This window comes from Cryptomeria japonica, chromosome 3 (genome assembly GCF_030272615.1).
Source record: "Cryptomeria japonica chromosome 3, Sugi_1.0, whole genome shotgun sequence".
Taxonomy (NCBI): Eukaryota; Viridiplantae; Streptophyta; class Pinopsida; order Cupressales; family Cupressaceae; genus Cryptomeria; species Cryptomeria japonica.
This window is the reverse complement of record NC_081407.1, coordinates 332,926,090-332,950,406: the sequence shown is the minus strand read 5'-3', so window position 1 is coordinate 332,950,406 and position 24,317 is coordinate 332,926,090. Positions and strand designations below refer to the sequence as shown.

The 24,317-nt window shown below is 40.1% G+C and overlaps 1 protein-coding gene across 3 annotated transcripts in view; it reads left to right on the top strand.

The window, feature by feature from the left end:
• LOC131067212 (cell division control protein 48) overlaps positions 1-24,317 on the top strand; it is a 332,369-nt gene that overhangs the window by 247,199 nt on the left and 60,853 nt on the right. For all 3 annotated transcript variants that reach the window (XM_058002161.2, XM_058002160.2, XM_058002162.2), the window contains 2 exons: positions 2,194-2,313; positions 2,432-2,569. In XM_058002161.2, coding sequence (XP_057858144.2) covers positions 2,194-2,313; positions 2,432-2,569 — 258 coding nt within the window. The remainder of the gene's footprint in view (positions 1-2,193; positions 2,314-2,431; positions 2,570-24,317) is intronic.

The following is a 24,317-nucleotide window of genomic DNA, read 5'->3' as shown; positions in this document are numbered from 1 at the left end:
AGACAGCAACAGCTGATGTCAGTGATGATGACTATATCATTATGCATAGCCGATACCTGTACAATGACTCACAGACATCATGAAGAAAACTTACAAGCACGATTCACAAGTCAGTGATTGATTGAGGAAGTGATTTGATTATGAGATTTGTTTTGGTTAGGAGTTGACCATCGATTCATGAAAAGAAAATAATATCTTTTTCAAAATGGTGCAATCTGTATATAAGAATGATTTGCATGATAAAACTAACAAAGTAATATTAATCCTATGTTAAAGGTGGCAAACTAACTGAGTAATTTGCAAAGTGGCAGAACAAACACAATGATCAAGAACATCGATCCAAGTCAAGACGACAATCAGATTTGTTGAGATAATAATAGAATGATGCTTCAAAGATAATACTTGGTTTACCAGAAGATAGCCGACATGATTAAAGAAAAGGAGATTAAGTATTTATGTTCACGGAAATAGAAGACAATAAGTGAGTCAGCCCGATAATAGCCAAGTTAACTAAACAATGTGATGCAAGAAGAAAGTATAAAAGCAAGCCTTGACGAATGAAGGGGTGTGATTAATGTCCATTCAAACATTATTAAGTAAACAAATGGAAAGTCGATTCTCTATAAAGTGGCAATTAGTAAATAAAGTGTATCGTACTTTTATTAAGAAAATTGTGACTATAAATAATTATGGTTTGTTTAGAGTCACAACCGATGAATGAAAAGATACAACCTTTATATGAAAGCTTATGGTAGAGTTATATGAAGGAAAGAGTGTGTTGGAGGTGTGTGTAGAGTATGTATAAAAAGAAGACCTTTGAGATGTAAGTGTGCAGTATATGAGAAGTTTATATCACATGCATATGAAGTTTTTTGAACACTTCATGACAGAGATAAAGCAGACTTTGGAGCAGCATCATAAAGTATATTGAAGCAAAGGTTGTGAGAATTAGTATGGCAGATTTACAAGAGTCTTATGAGAAGATTGTAATCAGTTTTGTGGCATGTTCATTGTCATAATAATAGCAGATTGGAGAAAGAAATATACTCAGATTCGTGAAGAGAAATAGTATCCATCATCTGTTGTTATAGCAATATTGTCAAGGTGGAGTTTCAGATTTAAGTGAAGTGGGTTGGTACTCACGGATTTTGAAGTGGGAGTTGGTGCTTCCAGTGGGTTGGTGCTCACAAAATTCAGAAGTGGGAGTTGTTGCTTCCAGTGGGTTTGTGCTCACAAACAAACTTGGGGGTTGGTGCCTCTAGTAGGTTGGTGCCTACAAACATTGTAAAAGAAGAATTATATAAAAACATTAATTTGCCGTGGTTTTCTCCCGTAAGGGTTTCCACATATATATCTTGTGTTCTACTTGTGTTCATTTTGTTAGATCACATATGAATGTTGCAATGCAATGAATATATTAATTAAATAAGTTATATACTTGTGATTGAAGTTGAAAAAGTTGAAATTGGTTGTTATGCTGATTCACCCCCTCCTCTCAGTATAACCGTGTGCTCTTCAACCTTTACTAGATCTATCTGAATGCTAAAAAGTTAATCTCAATATAGGATTTTATTTCTATGTTGAACATTTTTGTTCTCTAATTCTCAAGGATCTCAAATGATGATTAGTCATTAATTTCTACTTTTCTACTTATTGACTTATGATGGCACAATTTGAGACTTTGTTCATTTATGGTGCATGATAGATAGTCATTTATCTACCTCTCATTTAACTATCAGTCCTTGCATGATGTATCTATGCATTCCCTAGTTAATAAGTGATTATTGTGTTAATATAATCTGTTATGACTTGTTAGATTGGTCCATAAAAAATTATAATGACTTAATCAATAACTGTGAGTCTAGGTTAAGTGATCTTTTCTCCTTGTGAAACATGGCACACGATATGTTTCAAATTTTTTGGAGTCATATGGAATCAGATTTGTGGTATGTCATGTGAGGATTTACTGTTTAATGACATCTTTGTTACTAACTTGTATTTCACATTAATAAAACTCAATACTGCAGCACAATAAACTTCCATCGCTATTTTCTGTGCATCTTACACACTACTATTTTTTTATAGATTAGTATCCATAGATATTCAATCTTATCTAGCAATCTTTGTTTTCTCTTGCTTGATTTTTGTATTCATCTTATTAAATTGGAATAGCATATGATTTGCAAATTTCAGGTTATAAACTGCGCTCAATTGGTTTTGAAAGAAAATAGCTCAAACACTAGCTCCAATGTTCGTTCAGCATTTAAAGATGCAAGACTTATGGATGCTATTCTTGTCTTCGATGACTTTCAGGTTCAAAGTGCTTCACTTTATTATCTAATAACATACTATATGTACCCAATTTTTTTTTACCTTCTTGTACACATCAATAGTGTGATACAACTAAAATGGTTTTTGAATTTTTTTGCAGATATTAAGCTCTGAAACTGGCTCTTCTAAAGGAAACAGCAATAGTATCTCAGAATGGTCAAATGGAGTCATAGGTTCCCTTTTACATGAGTTAGGGAGTTTCCCAAGCATGTGTATCCTTATTGCAAATATAAAACAGGTTTGATAATAATTTATAATTTAATTTATTGTAATAGTGTTCTGTAGCAATTTCTAGCATCTCATGAATGGATACATGAAATATTTTTTCTTCACTAAAAATTTTCTACATTGCCAGTTTAGTTTGAATCCTAGCCTGGGTTCACAGATTTGCTTTGTGAGTCTAAAAATCAAACACACACACACACACACATTTCATCTTATTTCAATCCAAATTCTCATTATTATATAGGTTTTATTGTAATGTCCCCTTTTTCTGCTCTAGCTTGTTTTGGGACTGTTGGCCAATTCTAAGAGTCGTTGGTTAGTCAGAAGTAGAAATTAGGGTTTCCAACTTTTGTGGAGGTTTGCGGGAGCCGTTTGATGATTGATGAGTTGGAATTCTACAATTCTGATTGTGGATTCTTTCTAGGTTTTTAGAGAGCTTCGCAATGGTGTGACATGCAACTGAATCTGAGGACTTTTCCAAACTTACTATTTTTAGTAAGTGGGGGTGAGGACAACTTACTTTTTTGGGTTTTTCTGGGTTTTCAAAGAGCCTCGTGATGGTGTGACATGCAAATGAATCTAAAGACTTTTCTAGACTTACTATTTTTAGTAAGTTGTGGCAGCTACTCAATAAGTGGTTAAATTGCATTTGGACACACTATTTTTAGCAGTATGTTATTTTTAGTAAGTGACAGTTGCTCCCCGGTTTGTGCCCTAACGGAGTTTGGAGACACTATTTTTAGTAAGTACTATTTTTAGGGTTTTGAGTTGAGCCAGTGCAACATAGGCTATTTATGGCAGTTCAGCTTGGCATGATGATCCAAAGATTCAGTTCTATTTTGAGTAGGCTAGGTCAGATGGCTATTTTCGGCAGGCCAATTTGAGCAGTTTGTCTTCCAGCATTCCCAAAGCTATTTTGGGCGATTTATGCTTGGGGAAAAATATTTTACAAGTGAATTATTTTTAAGGCATGATGGATGCCTTAGAAAGAAATATGTTAATTTTATGAAAATAATTCACTTCATTTCCTTGGACGTTATATCTCACTTTATGAATATTTCATAAAGTATATTTGCTACCTTGAGGGGGTCGATTTGAAGAATTAAGAATCTTTTACTTAAGTTGGGTTGGACGTCCCTTTTGAGGTCTTTTCTCATTAAAATTATATCCTAGCAATTGACTCAATATTTGTCTAAATAGGGCGGCCACTAAAGGGAGAAAATACTTTGGTTCTAAATGAAATATTATTATCCCTTGGGCGATTTGTGGAGGAAGTGAAATGAGTGCAAATTAAAGGAGATTTGAATGTGGATGTTTAATCCCATATTGGAGGGAAAGGAAGTTCGACTTGAGGAGAAAGCTATAAATATGCACCTTGGCCCTCATTTTTGGTATCCAAGAATTTTTTATAATGAAATGTTGCCGAAATGTAGAGTGAAAGCTTTGGGGAACGCTTACCTCCTAGCCATAGCTTGATTTCTTGCTTGCAATACAACAACTAGTCGAGCCAAAGACTTGTTGTGCGTTGCACACACTCCCTGTCGCCGACAGGGTCCCCCTTCCTGTTTTGAGCTTTTCGTCATTGTCCTGCTAGGTTCCAAGCAGAGTTTCTCGCGTCTCTTCAAGCGAGTTCGTGACCGATCCGTAAACTGATTGATGTTGAAGTAATGGGCTGATGAATCCTCCTGGCTAGTCTAGCTCTCGGGCGTGAACGCCAAGAGCTTTGTTCGAAGTTTTGAGAATCGCCTTAGATAGGCATAAGGTAGTAGGAATTGGTGGAGCCCGCCAAGCAAGAGCAGTGTGCCTAAAGGTCGCATGAAGACCAAAGTCGACATTTTTCGCACAACAGCTGTGGGGCCGATTGCATAAGGTTTATCACCCGATGTTTGTAAGGTTTGAACGAGAGATAATTTTCACCTGCTGATGAAAGATCGAACTGCTTGGCCAAGTGCCTTGGTATTCTGATGCCTCCTAAATCCAGATTTGTGGAACCTGGAAAAAGGCTAGTAGGAGGTCCGATGTTTTGTGCAAGTTTTCAAAATTGCCTAAAGGGCAGATTTCGGACCCAGAGGCCCGAAGGGGGTCAGAATTTCACTAAGTTAATCTTGCCAAAATCGCCCAGGGGATTGAATTTTAGACCCTCGGATGAAAATTTCAAAATCTGATGCTCCCTACTTGGTCCGAAAATAATGCAGAAGTGCTTTTAAACATTGCAAAGGTAGCTCTAGGTCTGAAAATCATTTAAAGACGCTCAAATTCGGACCTTGGGGTGAAACTAGAGTCTGTAAGAGGCACGTTTTGGTCCGAAATTCGCCTCAAGTTCCCATTTTCGGACCCTGGGGGGCTAAATGGGATAATGTATCAAGTTTGCAAGGTCGTCCCCTAGATCCGAGGTTTCTTTTAGAGTTCGCCAAGCATGTCAAAATCCGAGAAATCTCAATACGCCCAATTTCGGACCATTGAGATTAAAAGATTAAAACGCGAAACGTCCAAAGGGGGCTCGAGGTCCGAAATTGCCTAAGGCGCCCAAATTCGGACCTTGGAGCGATTTGTTTTAAAAAAAAATAATAGAAAGGGTGCAAAATGTTCCAAGGACTCTCCTAGCCCCGAAAATCGCTTAAGTTCCAAATTCAGACCTTGGGTTGAGTTTAAAAGAAAAGAAGCGCATTGAGGTCCGAAATCACCTAAAGCGCTCAAATTCGGACCTGGAGTAAAATTAGAAAATTGCAAAGGGCGTCGAGTAAAAAAGAAAGAAGCGCGTTTGAGCTCCAAAATTCGCCAAAGCGCTTCAACCCCCCCAAAAAACCTTCAAGCATCTATTTTCGGACCCTAGGATAAAACAGCAAAATCGCAAAAGAATGGCTAAAGTGCTTTAGCCTCCGAAAACCTTCAAGCGTCTATTTTCGGACCCTAAGAACGAAATTGAAAAGAGTAAAAGGCGTTTAATTTTGTGCAGTTTTGAAAACGCAAAATGTTTCAAAAGTGCTCCCAACTCCGAAAAAGCACTCAGAGCTTATTTTCGGACCCTAGCTCAGAGATGTGAGATAATAAAAAATCGCGAAGGATGCTTTGGGGTCCAAAAATCGTTTGAAGTCTTGAGGTCCTCATTTTCGGACCTGGGAGCAAGAATTAGGAAAAGTGAAAGTGTTATAACTTGCAAGAGGCGCTCGAAGGTCTGAAAAGGGTGAATGCTCCGAAATCATTTAGGACCCAAAACCCCCTCTAGCTCCTAAGTTTCCGCGAATAAAGGCGTCGTGACTCTTGAAGTCGCGAAAATCGCGAAGGATGGCATAGTTTAAAGGTTTGTGCAGCTTGCAAACTCATTCAAATCCTCCAAAGTCATCGCAAAATACTCTCCAGGAGGCCTGAAGCCGCAAAAGGTTAAAATCACCAAGTATACCGAAAACCTCTAAGCTCCGAAATACAGAAGCGCGTTGAGGTCCGAGGTTAGTCTGAAGCCACCAATGATGAGTTAAGAATCCGTAGTTTTGGCGAAACTGTTGAAGTCCGAGAATATCTCCAAAGTGGCGAGAGCACCCCAGCTCCAAAATTTGCAAGATCGTCTTTCAAGTTCGAGGTTTTACCTCCAAAACAGTGTCGGTGCTCTGAAAACCGCCAAACGCCCAAAACCCCTAGCAGGTGGAGGTCGCAAAGTTTCCAAGTTTGCAAAAGAGGAAGCGAAAGGTCCGAAATTCACCAAAAATGGGTCAGACCTCCGAAATTCGCCAAAGGTGTGCAAATCGCGAAGTGGAAGATGCGAAATTTGCAAGACTCGCAAGGAGGAAAACGCAGTTCAGAATTTGAAAACCATCCAAAGTCCGAAAACAAGAAGGTAAAGTGTTGCATTGAATCCTCCTGATCATCTAAGCTCAGATTGCCAATTACCCAGGGTAAGAAGGAAACCATTTAAAATGATAAATTCTCTTTGTCCAGCGACCACGTAAATTTAAAACAAAAAGATAACCGTTGGAATTCAAACTTTGCAGGAGCGTCCATTCATTTCATGCGACAAGGTTGGCTAATCTTTCGCCATCCGCTCCCATTAGGTAAGTACGCTTTGTTGCATATAATCATTTGAAAAATGCTTAAATCGAATGGGCAAATCGTAAAATTTGATCACAATGCTTGAATTCTTGAAATTTGTATCTCTTTTGCTCATAAACATTGTTCAAACGCTCGAAATTTAGAAATCCACTCTTAAGGCTTCGCCAGAAATTGCACCTCTTTTCAAACTTAGGAAAATTTTCATGCTTTGCCTCTGTTGTAAATTAATCCAAAATCCAGAAATAGTAAGTATAAATGCGTAGTCAGGAATCTTCATGAATATCCTGGTTTCGAGATTGATCAATTTACTAGCTAGAAATATTGCTCCATGTCCAAACCAAATTTTAAAATTAATCCCGGCATGCTGGAGCATTTTCTTATCTATCCTGCATTACCTTTCTTGTATCACCTCATAATCCGCATCCGGCTGTGCAAGATAGATGCCTAAATCGGCGGTGGAATCATAAAAAATGCCCACTGCAGCCGAGACCTCACGAGCATCCAAATCAGACATCTCGCGTAAGGTTGAAAAGATGAAGTACCAGTATCAAAGGGCAGGATTGAGGGAGTTGAAAGTTAAGAGCGTCTGGGACAACATTGGTGATACCGACCTTGGCCATATTGATATTCAAGACTTCCGGAATCGGGTCTTCTCACCCAACGCATATGGCCGGCCTAGGCAGATGGTGGAAAGTGGCATCACCCAAGCAACAATTTTTCCTCCAGCAATATAGAACTATGAATTAGTAGTGGAGGCTACTCGGCATTACGAACCAAAGTCCAGACTAGTGCTTTTGGAGAATATGACTATTGCCGACTTCTCCCCTGAGGCTATTGGTGATGCATTTGATATCCCCTTTCCGAATAATCCCATAGCTACAACCATAGATGAAGCACAAGGGGCATATGATATGAATCCGGCCCGATGCAAAGCATTGATTAACGAGGAATGGTTCAAGGAGAAAAGGCCTTCAAGCACCAGGATTGTGAAAAAGACCCCCAGGAGTGATTTTCATAATGAACATGGGGATATGGTCACCTTACTCAGCCGAGTCATGGGACTTCCTAAGTCCAGCTACTTTGAAGAATGGATGTTCTATTTTACAGAGCAGGTCTTCGCCGAAAAGTTTAAGTTTGACTGGGCCCAGATCGTAAGCGATAACATCCACACTCAGCTGATTGAGCTCGAAATGAAGAAGTACTTCACCATGACCTCCTATTTGGTCTATATGTTCGCAAAGAACCAGTCACTGCTAGGATTGATAATGAAAGGTGAAATCGGGAATGGGCCCGGTCAGGTGAAAGTCTATGATTGTTACCCACAGCTGCACTACCAGGATATAGCTCAGAGGGAAAAGAACAGCCTGGCTTACGCAGTTGGTCAGTATGAACGCGTCAATGACGCCTTCACGATGCGCCTGGTTAGGCTAATGCAGGGAGGGTTACACATAAGGCTCTCAGAGCAAGCTACTACTTTAGTGCAGAGGTATGGAGCCTGGTTCATTCGGTTCCCAAGGTTTTCCTACATCCGAATAGCTAGCTTTGATGGTGCCCCCCTTCGACTTCCACGGTATCCAACCGACAAAGTAATCCTTATGGAGGTGGCAAGGCAGTCACGCCCTGCCGGCATCTTACTTCGAGAAAGCAAGCAGGCTGGATTTGCATTTCCTATGATCATAGGCAGCCATGATGTCCTTTTGAAGACCCCTACCCTAGCAGAGGATGCCCTTGCAGAGTTGGCCTCTTATGGCCTATAGGACCATTTCCCAAGAAAACACTTCGATCATGATAATCTGGCAAAAAGGGCCTATGGTCGAAGATACAGAGCAAAGGAGTCAGTTGAAGACTATTGGAAGAATTGCTCTGATGACTACGAGGTCAGGCGACGGGAATATTCTAGGTTGAGTGTGCAGCAGATGCAACTCTTTGAATACCGTCAGGTCCCAAATCAGCTCACAGACTCAGGAAATTGTCTCCAGGTCCGAGAATTCGAAGCAGTAAGACATCTCTTGCCAAGCGTTGATTGGTCTCAGGACCCAATCACAAATTTCGAAGTAGTTATGGTAGCCCCAGCAAGGTACACAGATCAGTGGTTACATCAGCAGATCGAGAGGCTAGTCCATGAGGGAGTCCAGTTCACTTACCATTTGATGGGCAGTCTCGATTCTCAGTCTTCCGAAGACGAAGGAACATCTAGTGCACCCCGGGAAAGAACTGAGAAACCAGAGAAAAGAAAGAAAGCTAAGGCTTGCAGAGGAACTCGAGCGTCCAAAAGAACAAGAAGGGAGAAGATTCCTATAAAGAGGCCAGAAGTCACTTCATCTTCAAAAGATCCCAGTTTGTCCGACGATGCCATAGAATTGGATTACGTACCTGCTCCACCTTCCCAGAGCGACATCGATGCATTTGAGGCCAATGATCCTCCTACGCCTGATGTACTGGACACTGAGTGAAGAGCCCTCGAGTTGACCGAACATGTAACCAAATAGAAGAAGGAGAAATCCCATCCACCCAGGGGGTCGAAGTGCATGAACCTACCCAGCAGAGCCGTCACGAGTTGCTACTCCTCAATACAGCCAAGGATGACTCCACCGTCGAGGGAGAACAGAGGATAGACGAAACTCATGAGCCCGAGAGAACTGAAGAACAACCTTCACATGAAGATGTCAGACAGTTGTTCAGTGAAATAGGGGAGAACTCAACTGCAAGCAAAGAGCTTCCTACCTCTTTCACTCCTCTGGTGGCAGGGCAGCTACGAATTTGTGGCCAGTCGGTTGAGAACGTAGGAGAACAGAATGCTGACTTGACCCTATCATCGACCCAGACAGTGCCTCAAGAGTGGCTGATTGCCAGAGCTCAATGTAGGGCCGCCACCAAAGCACCCATCGATCTAGAGGATATCTTCTCGCGAATGGATCAAGCAAAGGCTAAAGGGAAGAAGAAACCAAGGGCATATTCTAGAGTGACCAAGGACGAGCAAAGGAACCGCACTCTTCATATTGCCACCCCGCCCGTAGACAAGCCAGCAGATTAGATAACACTGGCAGATTATAGCATCACGATTGTCCCCATCAGACGAGCTACCAAAGAGCAAGAAAAGGAAGAATTTAAGGATTCAGTGCAGAACATACTCAGACAGCTCGAAGAGATCACAGCGGAAAAGGATATGTATCGGGCCCGTGCTGAACAAGCCGAGGGATACATCGATCAGCTCCTACGGCCATTGCACAATCCTTCCGAATCCCATATTCCCCCAACGGCATTGGCACAGAGGACCACGACTGAATTTGAAGGAATTCGGGATACCGCAAAGGCCGTCAAGGAATGGATGCAAGACATCAAGAAAAGGGGAGAACAGATCCTTAAAGAGGTGAAAGAAATGGCTCTCCATCGAGAGTTCACTCTAGTCAAGCTGTTGGAGGTAAAGAGGGAATCCCTTCACATGCACAAAGTGGCAGCCTCTACCCTTCCCCTCATGAGAGCTCTTTTTTGGACACATGCGCAAATTCCCACATTGTCTGACATCCTAGATCTTCATAGCATCAGTGTTCTCAAAGAGTGGTACTGGACCATCACCATGAAGAACGACGCCAAGTAAATTATTGACAAAGAAAGTGACGCATGTGAGGTAATTCTGGGGAACATGCAAGAACTAGGTAAGACCATCCTCCAATCAATGGTTTCAGGATGGATAAATGACCTGTCCGACAGTGTAATCCGGTCGGACTAGGAAGAAAGGTTGGGGACAGATAAGGTTTCCTATTTGTTGTGACGTTTTCACACATCGCCCCATTGCAAATGGGGACCCATGTGTTTTTTGCTCGTTTTGTTCGTTTTCGCTTTGCTTTTTCTAGGGTTTTGTTAGTTGGTTGGTTGTCTGGATTTAGGGCCAAGCCTTAGGGTTTTAAATTTTGCCTTTTTAAGCCAAAATCCAGTTGTTTTTTGAGAGCTTTTGAGCTTCCTTTTCTGGAATGCAAATTTTGAATGCAATGATTTCGCCAAAATGGTCTAATTTTCAATTGGAATGTTCATGCAGAGCTTAAATTTGTCTAAGTGTTGAAGATGAAATGTGAATTTTTGTCCAATTAAATATTTTTGACCAAATTTTGACATTTTTGATTTTTTGATCCTAGGCATCTCAAATGATTTGTTTTCGCCTTGTGAAGTGATAAAATGTGTAAAATCATGATATTTTGGCCTGTAGGAGCAAAATCGCTCCTGTCCCTCAGTGAAGGACGGGAGCTCGTTTTCAAATATCTTACTATTCTTGCAGGGTCAAGATGAATTACGAATTGGAAGTGATGGAGAAAGGCGAGATCTTTCCATTGAATATAAATTGAAGATTTTCATGAGCACAGAAATGCCTCCAGGGGAAAAATCGCTCCTGTCCCTCAGTGGAGGACCGGAGCTACAAATCCAATTTTGCTTTGTCCTTGCAGGATTTTAAACGTCTTGACGATGTGAAAAGGTCCAAAGAGGTACATTTTATCAAATGAATATAACTTGAAGCACTGTCGGGGAGATCAACAGGATAACAAGTCCGGCTTGAGTAAGGTCCTGATCCTGAAATTTGGCTAAGTCTGGAATGCCCTGATCCTGAATTTGACTAAGTCTGGAAACTGAAAAAACCTCCAAAAATTAGATTTTGCAATATAACTCCTAGAGGTCTGAAACCACTCTCAAACATCCTGAAAGTATATATGGAATATAACTTAAAGTATAAGTGACATTTCCTTCTATGTTTCTTCTCTTATACTTGAATGTTATATTCCATTAAAATTATCCTGATAAAGAGTGCGAAAAGTCAAATTTCGCTCGTGTCCTTCTCCAAGGGTCCAGAGCAAAAAGCGCTCCTGTCCCTCTCCAAGGGACCAAGGCGAATCGCTCGTGTCCCTCACCAAGGGACCAGAGCGAAAATGATTAGTTGAGCCATTCCTGACCTTGTTCGGACGAATCGAGACATCAAAGGCATGGTGAAGGACGAAATGAGCATGATAGAGCATCCAAACTTGATCAAAACAATAAAATGCTTAAGTTCGCTCCTGTCCCTCAGGAAGGGACCAGAGCGATTTTTGTTATAGATGATTTTCTCGCCAAATTACGACCGATTCCAAGGCATGGATGAATGGAAGGACGCATTATGAACCCGTTGAATATAAATCTGGAAGCTAGCAAAGTGAAGTGAAGCATACAAAGCCAAGATCGCTCCTGTCCCTCTCCAAGGGACCAGGGCGATATGATGATTATATTGCCGTCCCTCCAAGATCAGGACACTCCAAGGCGAAGAACAAGGTACCAAGGACGTTTCGAAGCATCTCCATCAAGCACAAAGTTACAAGGATCGCCACATTGAGGGATTTGCTCTAAAATATCCTAATTCGCTCCTGTCCCTCAGGAAGGGACCAGAGCGATATCTACATAATGGCATAAATTTCAAAGGACAAACAAGTTTCGAGCAACCAAGAGGGTCGAAAGGACATCATTTCACGTAATGAAGATGGTTGCAAATTGGTAAAAACAAGAACAAGCTCACAATGATGAACTTCGCTCCTGTCCCTCTCCAAGGGACCAGGGCGATTTGCTTTGGACTCTTCATTTTGTTTCAAATGTGTGCTAAGTCAAGACTTCATAAGATTATACAAGGTCCAAGGCGTTTTTTGAAGATCACGTGCAAGAATTTTGAACGTCCAAACGTGGCTAATCAAGCTTAAGAGCTCATATCGCTCCTGTCCTTTGGACAAGGACCAAAGCGATCCCATCAAAAACACTCATACTCCTTCAAAGTCGAGGCAAGGCAAGGATGGACAAGGTAAAGGACGGCGTTTGGAAGACATCACAACGAAGATTGAAGTTCAAAGTTGTTAAGATTATGAAGAAAGACATGGATCGCTCCTGTCCCTCTCCAAGGGACAAGGGCGATGATCCTTATAGACATCCAGACACCTCATGCAAGCAAGTGGAACGAACGTAGAAGGAACAAGCAAAAATGTTATTCGCCTAACGATGGAAGTTCGAAGATCAAAGATGCAAGATGAACGTGAAAACCTTAGGATCGCTCCTGTCCTTTCCACAAGGACCAGGGCGATGTTAGGCAAAACTCATGATATTCTTTGAAAATCACGTTAAGGTAAGGACACACAAAGTTTTAAATGGTATTTGAAAGATGATACAAGGAAAGGTTCGTGTCAAAATGGAGAATTTTAAGCAAAAACCTTAGGATCGCTCCTGTCCCTCTCCAAGGGACAAGGGCGATGAACATCCAAAGGACACTTATGAACGCATACATGACAATCAAATTCAAAGGACCCGACAAAATGATCGATATTGAACGTGGAAAGGAAGGAGTTGAACGTTGCAAACGCAAAAAATCATGACAAAATCATGGATCGCTCCTGTCCCTCTCCAAGGGACCAGGGCGATGAGGTACGTCCCTTTCATTTTCATAATTTTGGCGCCAAATAAACATTTCAAATTTTCCTTAAATGCTAAGTTCGATAAAATTGAAAATCCTATTTACATTAGCATTTAATATGGCGTTGATCATTTATTAATTATTTTGCCTTTATTAAAAAATCGAAATTTATAAATTAAAAACGAAAGGCATTTAATTAATTATTAATTAATCTATAAAAAATCGAATTGGAGCGCTTTGGCATGTAGGTCGGCCTTGTTATTTAATTAAAAATCATTTAAAAATCGTTCAAAATTGCTATATTTTATCAAGTCGGCCTAAGGGATGAATTGAGGTGCAAACGCTATATATAGGGGGGTGAAAACTATTATTTTCACATCATTATTTTTATCTCTCTACATGCGAATTAAGGAGAAGGAAGATAGTGCGAAATGTGCTTGAAGGGGTGTGAATTCCATTCAAACCAAAGGTGGCGCTAATACATCAAAGGTGGTGCGATACATCATTTGAGTGAATTTGCCAAGAGTTGAAGACCACATCAAAGGCGAACTTGAGGATCACGTCCAAGACTTGAAGGGTGGCGAAGTTGATAAGAGGAACGTTCTTTTGAAGATCACATCAAGACTATCGAATTTTGATTTTTGCCTAGGCAAATTCCTCATTTTGCATTCTAGAGTTAGCTCTCTAGTGAGGTATGGCGATATGGATTTATTGTTTTGATTTTGATTGTTAATCGTCATAGCTTAGATTTTGAAATTTTGAAATTTTGTTTTGCCTTAGCTCAATCTTTTTTAGGAAATGATTAATAAAGGACTTATCATTAAGTTTCCTAAAAATTGCTCTCTAATTTATGTTATGTATTGCTAAATCATGTTACTAATTTTGAAATGTTGTGTAGGCGTCAAATGGAGGTCTCTTCAAGGAAAATCAAGCCGGATCAAGGACGGTCTTCGCCGGGACGGTCTTCGCCAGGACGGTCTTCGCCAGGACGATCAAGCCAAGACAAGGGCGACCTCTTCCAATCCAGCGTTCCAAGGCGAGGTACATCATCCTGCACATCAAGGACAAAAGGAGTTAGAACAAGAGTTAATTAAAGATAGCCTCTCAACGACATCAAATTGAATATCTTGCAAGCTTCAAGTGTCAGATGAGGTGGCATCCCAGTCATCACTCCTCCAGTCAGTGAAGTCCACCTCAGCATGTCCAGATTCAATGTACTTAACTCATGGAAGGTGGCACAAACTTCGATGTACCTACCCCGGCTATCCATTGGTCGATTTTTCTAGAAGGGACATGTGTCCAAGCAATACAATTTTATCATTGGTCAAGCATTAAATGTTATGTAATGGTTGTAACAAACCCTAATTAGGGTTTTCATTGTAAAATCTTGGCCATTGATCTTGAATTGATCTAAGCCATCAAATTGTATTGTGGGCACTATATAAGCCCAGGCATTTCATTTTGTAAAGGTTAATTTTAGATAGAATTAGAGAGAGTTGTAAATAGTTGAAAGTAGTTAGAGAATAGAATAGGAGGACAAGGCAAGAAATTGTTGCCATTGATTGTAAACAAACTCCATTTTCATTGAAGTAATGGTGAAATATGTCGTTTTTCTTGCAATTTGCATGGTTTCTTGTTGAGTCTTCAATCTTAGATGGTAGATGATTAAATGAATGGAGGGAATGTGATTGATTGATGGTGGAATTCGTACATCCATACTACTAACAGTTTGTTGATTGCAAACTTGCCTTGCGTAGTCAACTGGAATCATTCAGCCTAAGCTCAATTTCAATTTGTTGCCTCTTCATTGATATGCATCAACTTGGATGGTATCTATGCCTGCGGTGATAATTTGAACATCATAAAGCTCCCTTAGAAGATCGCACTAGTCTTGTGTAGATGTTCCATTGATGTCAAAACAAGATCTAGTTAGAGTTTCATCAAAAATCAATCATTGCTCCTACATTCTTAGTATTAGGATTAGGTCCTCTCTTCGCCCTTATCCTTTTTCCATTTTTTTTAATTTAAGTTAGTAAGAGCCTGTGTCCAGCAAAGCAGATCGGAAGTTCAATGTAAGTCCCCTTGTGATTCCAGCAAATCACATCATACCACTGGAGCTTGTCCACACGTGGAGACCCCACTAAAAGAACCTTGGAGTCCATCTAACTGATCCTTTTTGCAGATCTTCAGCAGTTAGAGACTATTTTCTCAAGAGAGGATAAGATGCCTGTCGGTATTTTATTCTGTGTATGATTGTGTACAAAATACACGTCAACAGAATTGGCGCTAGAAGGAGGGCTGAGCATTTGAAAGTCCGATCTTGTCAAGAACTTTTACCCTCGTCCACGCTCGACAAGATTGAATTAGGAGTGCCTGACAACAAACACGAACTCTTGAATCCAAGGAAGATCAGTGGAAAGCTTTTTCTCAAACAAAGAAAGAAGGTGATCGCTGGATCGTCAGTTGGACTTACGCGAGAAGAAATCAAGCTGGAACCAATTGAACGTTCAAGTTGAATCCGAGATATTCAAGATCTCTCTTATTCCAGAAAATCCAAAAAAAGCGAAAAATAGAAAATCCAAAAAAAAGTGAAAAATAGAAAATCCAAAAAAATCAAAAAATCAAAAAATCAAAAGGAAAGATTTCTCATGGAGCGGCAACAGTTTCACGAGGAGCAACAAGTTGATTTTCCTGAACTTTGGTGGAGATTAGATACACAACTTTATCCACGCAGATTGTCCGAGTTTGCAAGACCAGGGCAGTGTCGAGTTCACGAGACAGAGGAACATGATGAGATGCATTGCTTGAAGTACTTATCAAGGATGGAATCGGCAGCACAGGGAAAAATCTTCTTTTGGGATGTCCCAAGGCCAGAAACGGAAGAAGGCAACTTCAGTGTCCCAGAGACTAAAGATCCTCTTCTAAGCTTCATGTGGATGATCGAGAGTCAACTCGTTTTGGATGGTGAAATGCGTCTTGAAAACATATTGCTACCATTGTGGTGTAGAATTCACAACTCACCTCACTCGGAATTTACTTGCTCAGTATGTGAAATGGCTATCAATCAAGTCAGAAACCAGTTTGGAATGCCGACTTTGTCCGAGGAAGAATGCATCATGAACAGATCTTGGGGTGCACATCTCGCAGCCGAATTCAGGAGAACCTATGAACAGGACATTGCTCCAACATCTGAATGTGAGAAGGATCAAGTGTACGTTGACGATACCAATGCACCTGATGATCAATGTATTACAATGGATAGCCTGCCATGCCTTGCACCTGAAAAGGAATACTATGAAACAAAAGTTGAAGAATCAGTTGAGAATATTCAAGCAATAATAAAGGAAGATCCAGGAGTTGAACAAGCAACTAAAGGAAAGGACGACTCATTCCTTGAAGAATTCTCACTTATGCTACAAAAGGAGATCCTTGAAATTGAATTGCAAGAGTTTTCGAATGGCCTCATTGAAGAAGACAATCAAGTTGACATATTGAACAAAGAGATACAAATCATCATAAGTGAGCCCAGATATGAAGAACAATTCAAAGGGGCGCTTGAAGATTTCATCACCATTATGCTATTTGAGGGAGCATTGAAGGATCTTGTAGAAGAAACACAAATGGAATTACTACCAAAATTTTTTCTAGATAAGCAAGTTACTGTGAGTGATATGATCCACCATCAGCTCCGACCTCCCGAGACTATACTTGAAGAAGAAAGGCCACCTGAGATTATCTTTGATCCACTAGAGGAGATGTTTGAAGCTCAATCCGTCAAGGAGACTCTCATTTTTGAAGATATGCTAACAAAATTTCATGAAGATGCTTGGTTTATGCAAGATATCTCAGTGAAAACAGAGAATCTTGAGCTATTCAAAGGGGCGCTGAGCTTGTTTCAAGAACTTCCTAATCTAGATCAACATGTTGTGGATGCTCGTGGAATAGTTCATCACCAATGGCGACCTCCTGAAGCAGCTGATGACCTCGCTTCCAACAATACAGTGTCGTCTGAGCCTGAAATATGTCAGGTCGTCTCTTTCCTTAATCCTAGCCTTGAAAGTTATTATGATTTTGATTATGGGGATTTTGGGAAAACAACTTGCATCTGGATTGATCATGGTCCTAATGAATTACCTCAGTTGATCATTTTGAGTGAAAGTTTGCTTGAGTATGAGAAATGCATGGTGAGAGTTTGCCTTTCTATATTTAAGGATGAATTTGCTAGGTTGAGAACCATCACGTTTGCCATGCTCCTGTTGCACAACCTGAGAAATCATGTAAAGTCATGTATATATTTTGCTTCTTTGAGTCGTGTCGAGTCTAGGACTCTTGTATATAGGTTTAGAGTAGGTTTTCTTTTCGTGTTTTTAGGTTAGAGGTCTTTTGAGCCTTGTTCTTGATTTGCCTTGAGTCATTTGACTCATGATCTAGTGTGGCTCAGGTAGTTTAGTTGTTTGCTTTCTTTAGTTTGCTTTTGGTGTGCGTTTTAGTTTAGTTTGCTTTGGGTCGGTCTGTCGGTCGGTTTGCTTTAGTTTAGGTGTCTTGAGTGGGAGTCTCCATCTTGTGAGAAAGGCGTTTGTGTTGTTGCCCGCACGCTGGCAATATCCTGGATCTTATGTTAGACTCATTTCTTAGATATCTATTCATGAAGTGCTTGGAATCCGAGGTTGTTCCTCTCCAGCTTTATCATCTGATTAGGACCTGTATTTGACTTGGAAGGGAATCATTTTCTGTGTCTTGATGCCGACATCTGTTGATTACTATATCTCCACACATTAATAGACTCCGAGTCATTATGGTTTTCAGGCAAAGCTATGATTGGTGAAAAATCTAAAATCTGGCTTCAGCACCACCGCAATCCTCAAACCCTAGTAAGCTTCACTGCTTACGAGCCAAAGGAATTGACGGAGAGAAAAAGGCAATATCAAAAGGAAAAAATAAAAAAAAAGAGAAAACGAAAAAGAAAAATGAGGAGAAAAATGAAATGAAATGAAATATCAAAATTGGCTAAAGGGAATATGCGAGTAACTCCATCGGGGCTATAGACGCCTGGCTGGCAATGGAGCAATGTTCGTGAGCTTGCGGCGATAACCTCGTCGGGACTATGGACGTCTGGCTGGCAGCGAGGCTCTATCCAGGATGCTTTTGAAGTTCAGATAAACTACGTAGCTAATCACAGGGGAACCTGAAAGTTATAGTTGTCTTGTCGAGAGGAATAAATACACTTGCACACACTTGGGTAATCAAAGACTAAGTGTCTAGATTTGGTTAAAGATTCTCCTTCTACTTTGAGTGCATTTTCTAATCTCTTGATGAGCTCGGTTGAATTTTCCAGAGGTTCTAGGTGTCGATTGAGTCTTTATCTCTGAAATGTTTTTCAACATTTATTCAAGGTGGCGCTAGATGTTGTGACGTTTTCACACATCGCCCCATTGCAAATGGGGACCCATGTGTTTTTTGCTCGTTTTGTTCGTTTTCGCTTTGCTTTTTCTAGGGTTTTGTTAGTTGGTTGGTTGTCTGGATTTAGGGCCAAGCCTTAGGGTTTTAAATTTTGCCTTTTTAAGCCAAAATCCAGTTGTTTTTTGAGAGCTTTTGAGCTTCCTTTTCTGGAATGCAAATTTTGAATGCAATGATTTCGCCAAAATGGTCTAATTTTCAATTGGAATGTTCATGCAGAGCTTAAATTTGTCTAAGTGTTGAAGATGAAATGTGAATTTTTGTCCAATTGAATATTTTTGACCAAATTTTGACATTTTTGATTTTTTGATCCTAGGCATCTCAAATGATTTGTTTTCGCCTTGTGAAGTGATAAAATGTGTAAAATCATGATATTTTGGCCTGTAGGAGCAAAATCGCTCCTGTCCCTCAGTGAAGGACGGGAGCTCGTTTTCAAATATCTTACTATTCTTGCAGGGTCAAGATGAATTACGAATTGGAAGTGATGGAGAAAGGCGAGATCTTTCCATTGAATATAAATTGAAGATTTTCATGAGCACAGAAATGCCTCCAGGGGAAAAATCGCTCCTGTCCCTCAGTGGAGGACCGGAGCTACAAATCCAATTTTGCTTTATCCTTGCAGGATTTTAAACGTCTTGACGATGTGAAAAGGTCCAAAGAGGTACATTTTATCAAATGAATATAACTTGAAGCACTGTCGGGGAGATCAACAGGATAACAAGTCCGGCTTGAGTAAGGTCCTGATCCTGAAATTTGGCTAAGTCTGGAATGCCCTGATCCTGAATTTGACTAAGTCTGGAAACTGAAAAAACCTCCAAAAACTAGATTTTGCAATATAACTCCTGGAGGTCTGAAACCACTCTCAAACATCCTGAAAGTATATATGGAATATAACTTAAAGTATAAGTGACATTTCCTTCTATGTTTCTTCTCTTATACTTGAATGTTATATTCCATTAAAATTATCCTGATAAAGAGTGCGAAAAGTCAAATTTCGCTCGTGTCCTTCTCCAAGGGTCCAGAGCGAAAAGCGCTCCTGTCCCTCTCCAAGGGACCAAGGCGAATCGCTCGTGTCCCTCACCAAGGGACTAGAGCGAAAATGATTAGTTGAGCCATTCCTGACCTTGTTCGGACGAATCGAGACATCAAAGGCATGGTGAAGGACGAAATGAGCATGATAGAGCATCCAAACTTGATCAAAACAATAAAATGCTTAAGTTCGCTCCTGTCCCTCAGGAAGGGACCAGAGCGATTTTTGTTATAGATGATTTTCTCGCCAAATTACGACCGATTCCAAGGCATGGATGAATGGAAGGACGCATTATGAACCCGTTGAATATAAATCTGGAAGCTAGCAAAGTGAAGTGAAGCATACAAAGCCAAGATCGCTCCTGTCCCTCTCCAAGGGACCAGGGCGATATGATGATTATATTGCCGTCCCTCCAAGATCAGGACACTCCAAGGCGAAGAACAAGGTACCAAGGACGTTTCGAAGCATCTCCATCAAGCACAAAGTTACAAGGATCGCCACATTGAGGGATTTGCTCTAAAATATCCTAATTCGCTCCTGTCCCTCAGGAAGGGACCAGAGCGATATCTACATAATGGCATAAATTTCAAAGGACAAACAAGTTTCGAGCAACCAAGAGGGTCGAAAGGACATCATTTCACGTAATGAAGATGGTTGCAAATTGGTAAAAACAAGAACAAGCTCACAATGATGAACTTCGCTCCTGTCCCTCTCCAAGGGACCAGGGCGATTTGCTTTGGACTCTTCATTTTGTTTCAAATGTGTGCTAAGTCAAGACTTCATAAGATTATACAAGGTCCAAGGCGTTTTTTGAAGATCACGTGCAAGAATTTTGAACGTCCAAACGTGGCTAATCAAGCTTAAGAGCTCATATCGCTCCTGTCCTTTGGACAAGGACCAAAGCGATCCCATCAAAAACACTCATACTCCTTCAAAGTCGAGGCAAGGCAAGGATGGACAAGGTAAAGGACGGCGTTTGGAAGACATCACAACGAAGATTGAAGTTCAAAGTTGTTAAGATTATGAAGAAAGACATGGATCGCTCCTGTCCCTCTCCAAGGGACAAGGGCGATGATCCTTATAGACATCCAGACACCTCATGCAAGCAAGTGGAACGAACGTAGAAGGAACAAGCAAAAATGTTATTCGCCTAACGATGGAAGTTCGAAGATCAAAGATGCAAGATGAACGTGAAAACCTTAGGATCGCTCCTGTCCTTTCCACAAGGACCAGGGCGATGTTAGGCAAAACTCATGATATTCTTTGAAAATCACGTTAAGGTAAGGACACACAAAGTTTTAAATGGTATTTGAAAGATGATACAAGGAAAGGTTCGTGTCAAAATGGAGAATTTTAAGCAAAAACCTTAGGATCGCTCCTGTCCCTCTCCAAGGGACAAGGGCGATGAACATCCAAAGGACACTTATGAACGCATACATGACAATCATATTCAAAGGACCCGACAAAATGATCGATATTGAACGTGGAAAGGAAGGAGTTGAACGTTGCAAACGCAAAAAATCATGACAAAATCATGGATCGCTCCTGTCCCTCTCCAAGGGACCAGGGCGATGAGGTACGTCCCTTTCATTTTCATAATTTTGGCGCCAAATAAACATTTCAAATTTTCCTTAAATGCTAAGTTCGATAAAATTGAAAATCCTATTTACATTAGCATTTAATATGGCGTTGATCATTTATTAATTATTTTGCCTTTATTAAAAAATCGAAATTTATAAATTAAAAACGAAAGGCATTTAATTAATTATTAATTAATCTATAAAAAATCGAATTGGAGCGCTTTGGCATGTAGGTCGGCCTTGTTATTTAATTAAAAATCATTTAAAAATCGTTCAAAATTGCTATATTTTATCAAGTCGGCCTAAGGGATGAATTGAGGTGCAAACGCTATATATAGGGGGGTGAAAACTATTATTTTCACATCATTATTTTTATCTCTCTACATGCGAATTAAGGAGAAGGAAGATAGTGCGAAATGTGCTTGAAGGGGTGCGAATTCCATTCAAACCAAAGGTGGCGCTAATACATCAAAGGTGGTGCGATACATCATTTGAGTGAATTTGCCAAGAGTTGAAGACCACATCAAAGGCGAACTTGAGGATCACGTCCAAGACTTGAAGGGTGGCGAAGTTGATAAGAGGAACGTTCTTTTGAAGATCACATCAAGACTATCGAATTTTGATTTTTGCCTAGGCAAATTCCTCATTTTGCATTCTAGAGTTAGCTCTCTAGTGAGGTATGGCGATATGGATTTATTGTTTTGATTTTGATTGTTAATCGTCATAGCTTAGATTTTGAAATTTTGAAATTTTGTTTTGCCTTAGCTCAATCTTTTTTAGGAAATGATTAATAAAGGACTTATCATTAAGTTTCCTAAAAATTGCTCTCTAATTTATGTTATGTATTGCTAAATCATGTTACTAATTTTGAAATGTTGTGTAGGCGTCAAATGGAGGTCTCTTCAAGGAAAATCAAGCCGGATCAAGGACGGTCTTCGCCGGGACGGTCTTCGCCAGGACGATCAAGCCAAGACAAGGGCGACCTCTTCCAATCCAGCGTTCCAAGGCGAGGTACATCATCCTGCACATCAAGGACAAAAGGAGTTAGAACAAGAGTTAATTAAAGATAGCCTCTCAACGACATCAAATTGAATATCTAGCAAGCTTCAAGTGTCAGATGAGGTGGCATCCCAGTCATCACTCCTCCAGTCAGTGAAGTCCACCTCAGCATGTCCAGATTCAATGTACTTAACTCATGGAAGGTGGCACAAACTTCGATGTACCTACCCCGGCTATCCATTGGTCGATTTTTCTAGAAGGGACATGTGTCCAAGCAATACAATTTTATCATTGGTCAAGCATTAAATGTTATGTAATGGTTGTAACAAACCCTAATTAGGGTTTTCATTGTAAAATCTTGGCCATTGATCTTGAATTGATCTAAGCCATCAAATTGTATTGTGGGCACTATATAAGCCCAGGCATTTCATTTTGTAAAGGTTAATTTTAGATAGAATTAGAGAGAGTTGTAAATAGTTGAAAGTAGTTAGAGAATAGAATAGGAGGACAAGGCAAGAAATTGTTGCCATTGATTGTAAACAAACTCCATTTTCATTGAAGTAATGGTGAAATATGTCGTTTTTCTTGCAATTTGCATGGTTTCTTGTTGAGTCTTCAATCTTAGATGGTAGATGATTAAATGAATGGAGGGAATGTGATTGATTGATGGTGGAATTCGTACATCCATACTACTAACAGTTTGTTGATTGCAAACTTGCCTTGCGTAGTCAATTGGAATCATTCAGCCTAAGCTCAATTTCAATTTGTTGCCTCTTCATTGATATGCATCAACTTGGATGGTATCTATGCCTGCGGTGATAATTTGAACATCATAAAGCTCCCTTAGAAGATCGCACTAGTCTTGTGTAGATGTTCCATTGATGTCAAAACAAGATCTAGTTAGAGTTTCATCAAAAATCAATCATTGCTCCTACATTCTTAGTATTAGGATTAGATCCTCTCTTCGCCCTTATCCTTTTTCCATTTTTTTAAATTTAAGTTAGTAAGAGCCTGTGTCCAGCAAAGCAGATCGGAAGTTCAATGTAAGTCCCCTTGTGATTCCAGCAAATCACATCATACCACTGGAGCTTGTCCACACGTGGAGACCCCACTAAAAGAACCTTGGAGTCCATCTAACTGATCCTTTTTGCAGATCTTCAGCAGTTAGAGACTATTTTCTCAAGAGAGGATAAGATGCCTGTCGGTATTTTATTCTGTGTATGATTGTGTACAAAATACACGTCAACACTATTTCGCTGGGGACTTGAGTTTTGCTGGTCAGTTCCATTCGGACATATTATGCTTTGAGCGCAATCGCTCCAGCTGGAAGGATGGTTTAAAGCACGTGGACCAGTATCTCAAGGGCATGCAGTACAAAATTCGCCACCCTCCCATGCCTCCATTCAGTCTACTCTTCCAGTTGTGTATCAAATTCCAGGAATACATTCACGAGGAACGAGCAGTAGGTTGTGATCTATGGCAGGAATACCTGCATGGCGAGGACCAGTTTCTAGAGAAAGAGTGTGAAACCGAAATAGAGAAAGTAGTTTCTCAAAAGTGCTTTTTTCCCTCCAAATCTTAAAAATACACTTTTGTCCAAAAAGGTGACAGTTGACTTTTGATCAACAAATTGTAAAACTTTTTGTGCACCTTTTTGATTTCCAAATTGTTGTAATTATCCCTTTTTGGGGTAGTTGTTGATATTTGCCTCCCATTTATGGGTATGGGCAGCAGTGCTTTATGGACGAATTTGGGCCACTTATTTAGATTAAATCTAGGCCATTCATCCTTTTTGAAGCCTATTTAAGGGACTAGTTTTCCCTCTTTTTTGTAAGAAGTTCTTGGATTGTTGCGAAAGCTCTGAAGAAATTTGCAGGAATTAATACAATGAATTAAGACTATTTTCAAGTTTCCTTGTGAGTGCATGGTCTCCTTCTTCATTTAATTTAGAAAGCTTCCAGTTATGTCTATTTATTTTACATAGCGTTTTTTTTAATCAAGCATCTGATAGAATCTTTACAGTCCATACCATTAGAGAACAGCTGATTGCTTTTCTTTCCGCATGGTTAATCTAGACCCTTTCATGCTTAGTTCGGTTATCAAATACATACTATGCATGTAGAAGTTCTAATATCGTACTTGATAATATGAAAATCTAGTTTCTCCTTTGAAGATTGCACTGGATTTATGCAAACATTGTGTCTAAATAGCTGATGATGTTTAATCTAGTTTCCTGGAG